This window comes from Prionailurus bengalensis, chromosome E2, assembly GCF_016509475.1.
Source record: "Prionailurus bengalensis isolate Pbe53 chromosome E2, Fcat_Pben_1.1_paternal_pri, whole genome shotgun sequence".
In the NCBI taxonomy this organism is placed as follows: Eukaryota; Metazoa; Chordata; class Mammalia; order Carnivora; family Felidae; genus Prionailurus; species Prionailurus bengalensis.
In genome coordinates, this window is record NC_057352.1 from 45,426,033 (window position 1) to 45,435,556 (window position 9,524).

Genomic DNA, 9,524 nt, shown 5'->3' on the forward strand with positions numbered 1-9,524 from the left:
TAGTTTGTATTATTAAAAATGTCAACAACTGGGGAGAAATGATATGGACAGTGGGACAATTGGAAAAATGTGAGTTATGTTTCACATCAGTAATAGTAATTTATCAGTGGTAAAGTTCTTGAATTTATGCAAAAGAACATCCTTTCCCTGGGAGATACTCGGTGTACTCGAAGAGCAAAAGTAAACAAGGCAAAGTAAGTGAATGTGGGTGTTAGCTTCTAGCAGCTCACTGTACTGAATTTTCTTGAATGACTACAGTGCTTCCGAGTAAGAGAAAGCTCTTAGTTTTATTGTAGCAAATTTAGTACATTTTCTTGCAAAAAAATAAATCTAAATGTTTGATACTGGGTATACAGCTTAAGTGTTAGCCTTCAAATTACCTAAGAAGCAAACATTTGGCCTACTTAATCAAAGGCACCAAAGCTTGTAACCATGTTTATTAGAGAAATACTTTCACTTGGAAGTTCCTTTCTTTGGAAGTTGAAGATGTGCTCCATGGCACCGTTGCTTGTGTTTTCATCAAACTCCCCTCAGCACAGCAGGAATCCCAGCTCTCCGGATGCTCACAGGCCAAGGGACAGCCCAGTGTCACCACAAACCCGACCCATCCCCGAGGGTCAGGAAACAACACTGTGGAGGTCAGTCCCGCTGTTTGCATCCAGATGGTTCTGGAGCTGGACAGCCAGGGAAATGAGGCACCTGAGCGCCTCAGCAGCTGCAGCGGCGATCCTGTTTGCCCCAGGAACTTGCACTTCACCTCTTCTTCACAAACTTCTTTCTGGAAGCATTGGGATTTAACCGTCTCCTCCCGGCTCCCAAGGTGCTGTCTCGGATCTGCAGGGTCGCTGACCGGCTGGAGATGTCATTTTCTGCAAAGGGAGATACCCCAGCTACGTAGTCAGGGGCAAACACGTCGGTTTTCTGCCTGGCCTTTCGGGAGAGTCTCAGCTGAGGGAAGCGCTGGTCCTCGGTCAGATGGGGGTTGACGGCGTATTTGCCCCCTTTGGGCATGGGAAGTGAATACTGTGAACAAGAAGAGGAAAGGCCATTAGAAGGACAGGGAACCATATGCAAACACGTCTGATCCTGTTAAGGTCAAGTTTACTGACAGCTCTGGAGTGTACCGTTCACTGCTACTATGTACTATGCACATGACCTGAATCTTCCCACCTCACCCCGACCTCAACTCCCAGGGGGAAAAACCCAATGCAGTATTTGGACTACATACCCTCCGCTAGTGACGGGAAGAACTGCCTATAAACACAGAACTCTAGTTAGCAGCTACCATTTTCCTAGTGGTGTGGGTTAGTAATTCTGAAACCGTATTTTAGAATTGAGCAAATAAATTATTATACTAAAATGGTGTAAGGATAAGAGGGAGGGCTAGAATGAACTCTGTGGGGTTGAAACTGAAGTTTATAAACTTATTTTATAATACAGACAGGTAATAGTAAATACTCATGTGTACCTTTATATACACATATGGAGACCTACAATCTCGGTCCAGTGTGGGCTGAGAAATCTATGATCCCCTAGCGCAATGAGCCCGCCCCGTGCTCGGTCAGCTCTTTGTCTCTAAAAACCATCCTTCAACAAGAATCAGAGTTCCGTAGAGAAATGGCTGACTCCGGAGCAGGGACAGCATGAGACAAGGGCCAGAGCATCTTATGCCAAAAAGTAACAAAGTGGTCAGAGAATAATTGGGACACTGAAATGCTGAGGTTTTCTTGGTCTTCTCTGTTCATTTGGATCCTCGTGCTTAAGAGATCTTGGTTTTCCAACCGCAGGCCCTGCTGCTGGGGGAGGAGACAGGCCACTCACCCGGAGGCCCCGAGGATTCAGCACCTTGGGGTTGCGGGAAAAATGCATATGCAGGGTTCCATCGTCGCTGACGGTCACAGACACCTTCTTCAGGGTCTTGTTTCCACAATGTGAACAGAACACTCGGCTCATGTCAGACGTCGTCCTGAAGACATAAAAGGAAAGGCTGCGTGCTAAAGCCACAAGCAGCAAACCCCTTCCCCAGAGCACAAGGTGAGTCACGGGGGTCAGAGGAGGAGGAAACAAAAAAACATGGGGCAAAGCTGAGCAGCACCCTATACACCACAGCCCATGGCCGCTTGGCCTCCTGCTGCTGCTGCCAGTAGACTGCTGCTGCACGACCCGAGGAAAAGGGAATGAAAGGACACACGCAGCAAGTGAGTAAACACGGAAAGGGACAGAATGTTTTTATGTTTCTACATTAATACTGAAGTCTTACTCAACTGCCAGGCGTTATTCTACAAGTTGAACTTCACAACAATCCTATGAAGTTGACATTCTCTCCATTTTATAGATGGGGAAACTGAAGCAAGATAAGGAGCTTGCTCAAGGTCAGAGCTAGTAAGTGGCAGATAGTAAGCCCAGGGAACCTGGCTTCACAATCAGTGCTCTTAATATCACCACACTTAGGTTTGTTTAAGTTTATGTAGAGAGACAGAGAGAGAGCATGTGAGTTGGGGGAGGGGGCAGAGAAAGGGAATCCCAAGCAGGCCCTGCACGGTGAGCATGGAGCCTGATGTGGGGCTTGAACACATGAACCTGTGAGATCAGGACCTGATCCCAAACCAAGAGCTGGATCCTTGGGACTGAGCCACCCAGGCTCCTATTTTTTAATGTTTATTTTTGAGAGAGAGAATGCATGCAATAGGGGCAGAAAAGGAGACAGAGAATCCAAAGCAGGCTCCGCACTAACAGTGCAAAGCCGGACGTGGGGCTTGAACCCACGAACCATGAGACCATGACCTGAGATGAAGTCAGATGCTCAGCAGACTGAAGCACCCAGGCACCCCCACATCAGCGTACTTTGTAAAGGGGTGAGTTGCCGCAGCTCTTTGTACCTTGCCCCGAAGTGTTAGCCTGGGTTTTAAGCCAGGAAGTGGCTCCAGAGGTGCCAAGGACGTATTAATGAATTCCACAGGAAACCCTGGAAAGCTGCTACAGTTGGTTAGGTGTGGATGGCAGACCCTGAGGCCCTGCCTCTCCCCTATCCACTCACGCCCCAACAGGGGACCTTGGCAAGAGAAGTTGATGCTGTCAAGGACCAGATGGCAGTGCTCGTACCTGTCCTTGAGGAATTCCCCCTCAGTTCCCCAAGGTCAGGAGACAAACTGTGTGACTCTCCTGAGACACCGAATCCCTTACCTGCAAGTCTCCGAGAGTAAACCAAGTACCTCTCAACAGGTGCTGGGAACTAATTATTCTGAGTAAGAAACTATCCAGTCACTGGGGCTAACCTCACAAGAATGGAGAACATTTCTAAAAGCTGCTAAGAATTCACCTGGAGGAACATGGGGTTTTGTAACAAAGGGCAATGGGAGAAATAAGGTTTCATGAAGCAACGAGCTTTACCCTGTCCTGAGCCTGGTACGTCTTCAAACTAAAGATTCAGAAGAATACACAAGCAGCTTTGAGGAGTAGCTCACCACGCCATAGGCAAGCCTACACACAGTGGTGGCAGGGCAGGGCCCCTAAGCCATGAGTTTTGAAGCCTGCAGGCGAGCAAGGGTCTCTCCAGGTAACTTTACTCTCAGCTGAACAGCACTAGGGACCCAATGAGACACCCGGCTGCTTCAGAAACCTTCCATGCAGGCCTCAGCACTGAAGGGCTCCAGCAGATGATGGCCACCACATCTAAGTGAATCTATGAAAGGGCTGTAAGAAACCACAGTGTAAGATCCCAGGGCCACACTTCTCCAGCCAGGCTGCAGTACAGTCTCTTCCACTCCAACCAGGTCTCTGGGATCCTGAGAGAGAACACTGGCCACCCCACCACCCCCAAGAGCCAAATCAAGAGCCAGAAAAGAAATGGAGAGAAGAGCATGGCCAGTGAACTAACAGCTCACCCGAGTGGACTTCCTCACACGTTCTAGATACCACACTCTTACATGACAATCAGCTTTTTCAATGTTATGTAAGAATCTGAAGCATCAACTTTTACAAAGCTAGTGCGAGATAAAACCTGGATCTGAACCTGTATAATCTTAGTCTATTCCCTTTTTAAAAACAGAATATCTAAAGTAGACCAAAAAGTACAATGACCCTCCCCCCCATGTACCCCTCACCCAGCTTCAACAACTATCAGTTCATGGCCATCCTGTCCCATTCTACCCCCAGCCACTCTTCCACTTGTGTATTATTTTAAGGCAAATCCCAAACATCCTTCCATCCATAAACATTTTAGTACTTATTATAAAAGAAGGAGAGCTCTTTGCTCCAGAATCCACACCCTTAATCCTACGACTAAAATATTAAAATGGGAGGTCACAGGTGCCCTCTGTCCCATGGGTGCTCTGATGGAGACTGAACCAAGCCCACATAGGAATGACAAGGTAGAGGAAAAACCTATACACAAGGGTGTCCTTCAGAAAATCAGTAGAAAGGACAGGAAGAGGGGTGCTTGGATGGCTTAGTAGGTTAAGCATCCGACCCTTCATTTCAGCTCAGGTCATGATCTTGCGGCTGTGCGACGGAGCGCAAAGTCAGCACTGAGCCTGGAGCCTGCCTGGAAGTCTCTCTCCGCCCCGCCCCCACTCACGTAGGTACACACCTGTGTGCGTGTTCTCTGTCTCAAATGTTAGAAAAAAAGAAAAAAAAAGGGCAGGAAGAAAAGAGTTCAGGCAGTGGGTCCAGGTTCTCAGCACGTACTTGAAACAGCCATGGCAGCGTAAGATGTAGCTCCGGGCCTCGCGGACCAGCATGCCGTTCACCGCCAGCACGTGCAGCCCCATCTGAAGCAGGACGTTCTGCAACCAACAAGTTAGAGCAGCACTCAACTCTGCAAAGCCAAATTTTCTTTTAACTTGTGTATAATTACAGTTACAGTCTGGTTTGGTTCACAAAGGGCTTTTGCTAAGGAAAAGCAAGCTTAGAATGCCTCTCAAGACATAGAAACTAGGACAAAGATTTAGATTTCTCTTGTACGTCAATGGCCCCTCATTAGCAATCGCTCTTAACAGAGGCATTTATCTTGTCAAAGGCAAATATACCCTCTTTTCATAGCTGGAAATCTCTTTTTCCAAGTACCTAACTGAATGTGTAATATTTAACATACTGGAAGAGAGCCATCAACATATCATGAATAGTAAACACTAAAAAAACTTTGTTGTTATACTGATTCTCTAGCCTCCAAACAAAACTAAATAATTAAAGAGCACAGGTAACGTTTCTAGAACCAGGAAAAGAAGCATTACAGACTAGATGTGTACATGTCCCCGAACCTCCAGAGACCCCTGCCCAAATCAGGTTATGCAGTAAAGCCTAGGGCCAGCCAACGCCCATCCACCCACCTGCATGGCAAAGTCTGTAGTGACACAGCCGACCCGCACGTCCTTGGGGACAGCACACTGCTCCAACTCCCGCTGGATCTGCTTGATGTTGCTGGGAGTTATCCATCCACCCCCATCGTCATCACTGTCCTCGTCTTTCCTTTCTTCAAATCCATTCGCTTCCTCCTCGTCCTCCTCACTCGGAACATTATCACCTTTGTCAATCTGAAACAAAAGAATTCACAAATTCCCAGTTCATGGGAGCAGCAGGGAGGAGTTGGCAGGTTGTCATCAGAGATCATAAATCGGGGTCTTACCAGGAGCTCCTGCAGTTCACGATCGATATTAGGCAAAGGGTTTCTCCAGAACATGAAGGAAGTGAATTCCAGGTTCTCAGGCTCACCGGCTGTGTGTCCATGTTGGAGTGTTTCTCGTGGGGGTTTAGGCTGAGGTTAAAGAGTAATAATGTTAAAACCTGAAAACTGAGAAGTTTACAGATGAAATGACAGATGACTCAAATCAGATAAGGCAGGGCCGGACAAACCAGGATATTAGTCTAGGGAAGTCTGGCTCACTGTAAACGATTTGTGGAAATAGGACATGTAGAGGAGGGCACGAGAAGGTGGCCTGTCTAAGGAATCACCTTTGAGGGCAGATGGAAACCAGAAATGTGTAGAGGAGTTTCTGGGTGCTGACTCGATGAGCTCACTTTAACCTTTAAAAAGAAAAGAAATTAAGTGACAGCTCTAAGCAGAGAAATACAGTTTGAAAATTCAACATGGAAGAGAAGGTAAAATAAACAGAACAAAATATTTTTCCCCATAATTATTGAAAAATTGGAAAACAAAATAATTATTCAGCGATCCCACTAGTACCAAATAATCACTTTAGAACATTTCTTTTTTATCCTTATAAAAAGAGCTGTAATGAACACCATTATTTAAAAAAAAACTTGCATGTATCTTTAGTTATATACTTATGAGAAATGCCTAAGAGTAGAATTGCTGGGTCAAAATATACTGTTTTACTTTTTTAAAGAGACACGGTTTTAAAGCTTCTGATACAAAATATCTAACTCTTGGGGCACCTGGCTGGCTCAGTCAGCAGAGCATGAGATTTGATCTCAGGGCTGTGAGTTCAAGCCCCCACATTGGGCACAGAGCTTACTTTAAAAAAAAAAAAAAAAAAAATCTAACTCCTGCTGAAGGTTGCAGGAAAAGAACAATTTTTATGAATCATGAATTGATGGATGCCACATGGAAACCCAGCTAACACATCACACTGTGCTCAGTTACAAAGTCAAGCTTTATGTAAAACTATTCCCTTCACCCCCATCTTCCCCAAACATCCTGGTGACATACACAAATCTGTTTTACACATCATTTTTAGACTTTGGATTAGAGGACTCTAAACCTGGTTGAAAACAAGTGACGGCAGTTCTAACTAGTACAGTAATAGGAGTTCAAAGCAGCTCTGATGATTTTAGGCACAGAATACCAAGAAATTCTTAGGGGTGCCTGCTGGCTCAGTTGGTGGAGCATGTGACTCTTGATATCAGGGTCGTGAGTTCGAGCCCCACGTTGGGAAGAGAGTTTACTTAAAAATTAAAAAACAAAGAAACAAAAAAAAAAAAAACAAAAAAAAAACCAAAGAAACAATTCGTAGTCAACACTACATGAAATTAATTATTATAGTATTCTTTAGCTTCTAAAATCTTCTGGTCTGGGAAAAGCAAATAGGGCCCAGGCACAAATCCATTAGTCTCTTCAACCTTAACCAATGCAAATTAAGTCCCTAAAAGCACAACAGGAACCTAGAATTTGAAGGTGGCAAGAGCTTAAAAAAAAAAAAAAAAAAAAAAAAAAAAGGCAAGCACACTACTTCTTTCTTGCTTCTGGAAAGAAATCTATTTAAAACAACAGCAAGAATACAGTTGACTTTCACTCTATTCCTGCATTTTTCAAATTTAACCATCCCTCGCTAAAAACTACAGGTAAAAGAAACTGAGATAGATTTGCTAACTGTAATACAGGAATCTTATTTGGATCCTAAGCCAAACAAACTTTGAAAAAAAATTATAAAATAATTGGGAAATGTAAACACTATTAATTTCGTGTAGGTGTAAGGATTTTGTAGGGTTTTTTTGTTTCTTTGTTTTTAAATAGACACACTTTATATTTATCTTTAAAGACACACCGTGAAATGTCTATTGATAAATACAATGTCTGAGTTCAAAATACTCAGGCCTGGGGGTCAGTAGAAATGAAATGATAGATCATGACTTGGTTAAGTGCAGAGACAACTGATGGGGACACTGGGTCCACCATACTATTCCCTCTACTTCTGTTATATGGGATAGTTCCCAGAATAAAATTTAAAATAAAAGGAATAAAACCAATAATCCTTCTGATTTACCTTTTCTGGTTCTTGTTTTAGGTGAGATACCCCAACAAATTCTGCTTCTAACTGATAGGTGAGTGCCAGCACTTGGATATCTGTGGCAGAAAGGCTGGGATAGTCTCCGGTTTTCTTTGAAAACTCAGTCACTGTAAAGAGAGTCCCAACTTGCATTAGAAGCAACAAGCCATATGACCTTGAATAACAATACTGAAAGTAAGAAAAGAACTCAGAATCAGCATCCCAAGGAAACCCTCTTAGTACTTTCATCCATTTTCTTGTCTTATTCTACTCATTGTTGAGACATGTGTTCTCTATCACTAAAATTCATGCCAGTTAGATTTACTGTGACATCCTTATCTCATGCAGATGAAGGAACAGGAGAACAAAGTTAATACAAAGTCACTGAAAGCATAATGTTTGTAAATGATGAGTTCCCTCTCTAAACTTTATTATGTTGGAAGAGAGGATCTCTTCACTCTCAGCTCAAAAATTCTTTGATTCTAAGTATAACAATCCAGATTAATAGAGCAGGCATTCAGATTCCAAAATGGGATGAAAAATTAATTCAATCAACAACTGTTGTGGTCTATGAGGACACAAAATTATTGGATTGCTTTGTGACAACTCTGCTTTATAACAATACTGCTCATGTTTCCTAAAAAGCAGGTATTAACAGCAGCTAAAATTCACTGGGTACCTACTATGTAAGAGGCACTGTGCTAAAGGCTTTTCATTTCATTCTTAAGCGAAATCCTATGAAGTACTTCCTCAGAGAGACTAAGTAACTTATAAGGATTCCTATTTTGGGGGGCGTCTGGGTGGCTCAGTCCTTAAGCCTGAGACTTTGGCTCAGGTCATGATCTCACGATTGGGGAGTTGGAGCCCCAGCCCGCACAATCTCTGTGCTAACAGTTCAGAGCCTGAAGCCTGTTTCAGATTCCGTGGCTCCCTCTCTCTGCCCCTCCCCCACGTGCGCTCTCCCAAAAATGGATGTTAGAAAAAATTCTGATTTTTTAATCCAAACAAATTTGAATGTTTACAAAGTGTCAGATACGAAGTGACATATTCCTCACTGAATGCTCCCAGCACCCTCTGAGGTTGGTGCTATTATTTTCCCCATTTTACAGAGCAAGCAACTGAGGCCTAGACAGTCTGAGTGATACCAAGAGGTATATAGCTAGAAACTGGCAAGGCCTGACTGACTCTTGACCCAGAGAACCGCTCTCCCCCCATAATCCCCCCAAAAGTGCAATTCCTGAATCAAATGCTGATAAAACAGCCAGAGCTCAACTGGCACCTGAGTCGGTCCAGACTGTAGAGTGGGACCCAGCTTCGCTATCAACAGCGGGGCAGAGGCACTCACCCAGCCGCACGTATTCCGGGAAGGGCTCCTTGAAACGCAGCTCGTAGGGCAAGACGGCGAGCCGCCTGCGTGTGGCCTTGTCCCGAATCTCGTTCACTACATCCCGAATAGTGTAGATGTTCTTCCCGATGTCCTGCGGAGAGACAGGCCCAGCTCGCACGCGTCCACACCACGCAACGCGTCGCCCGGGTTCCCGCACTACTTTAGGGGCCGCCAGCCCCAAACCCCTTCGTCTCCTCTGTATCTCCCCGTACCTGCAGAGCCGCGTCGCGAAGGAAGGCCCCGGCGTCGGCCACAACGTGCTCCACGGGCGCCATTTTGACCGAAGGCGGCCTAAGCGCGCCTGCGCACGGAGCCTGCTCCACCCCTACATCCGTCAGGGCCTCTGGGAGCCCGGGGGAGCGGTTATGATTTAGCGGCGCCTCCTGGCTGCGGCATAGGAATACCCTGGGCTC

At 45.1% G+C, this 9,524-nt stretch overlaps 1 protein-coding gene across 1 annotated transcript; it reads right to left on the reverse strand.

Moving 5' to 3' along the window:
• Nucleotides 1-268: 268 nt before the first annotated feature.
• On the reverse strand, nucleotides 269-9,524 carry NOB1 (NIN1 (RPN12) binding protein 1 homolog). The gene is made up of 9 exons (XM_043599550.1): nucleotides 9,324-9,524; nucleotides 9,070-9,202; nucleotides 7,722-7,852; nucleotides 5,950-6,021; nucleotides 5,624-5,752; nucleotides 5,328-5,531; nucleotides 4,687-4,784; nucleotides 1,822-1,966; nucleotides 269-1,023 (listed from the first exon to the last, which is right to left on the reverse strand). Exons 1-9 carry the CDS (start codon nucleotides 9,384-9,386, stop codon nucleotides 754-756), a joined length of 1,245 nt encoding a protein of 414 aa, XP_043455485.1. The 5' UTR covers nucleotides 9,387-9,524; the 3' UTR covers nucleotides 269-753.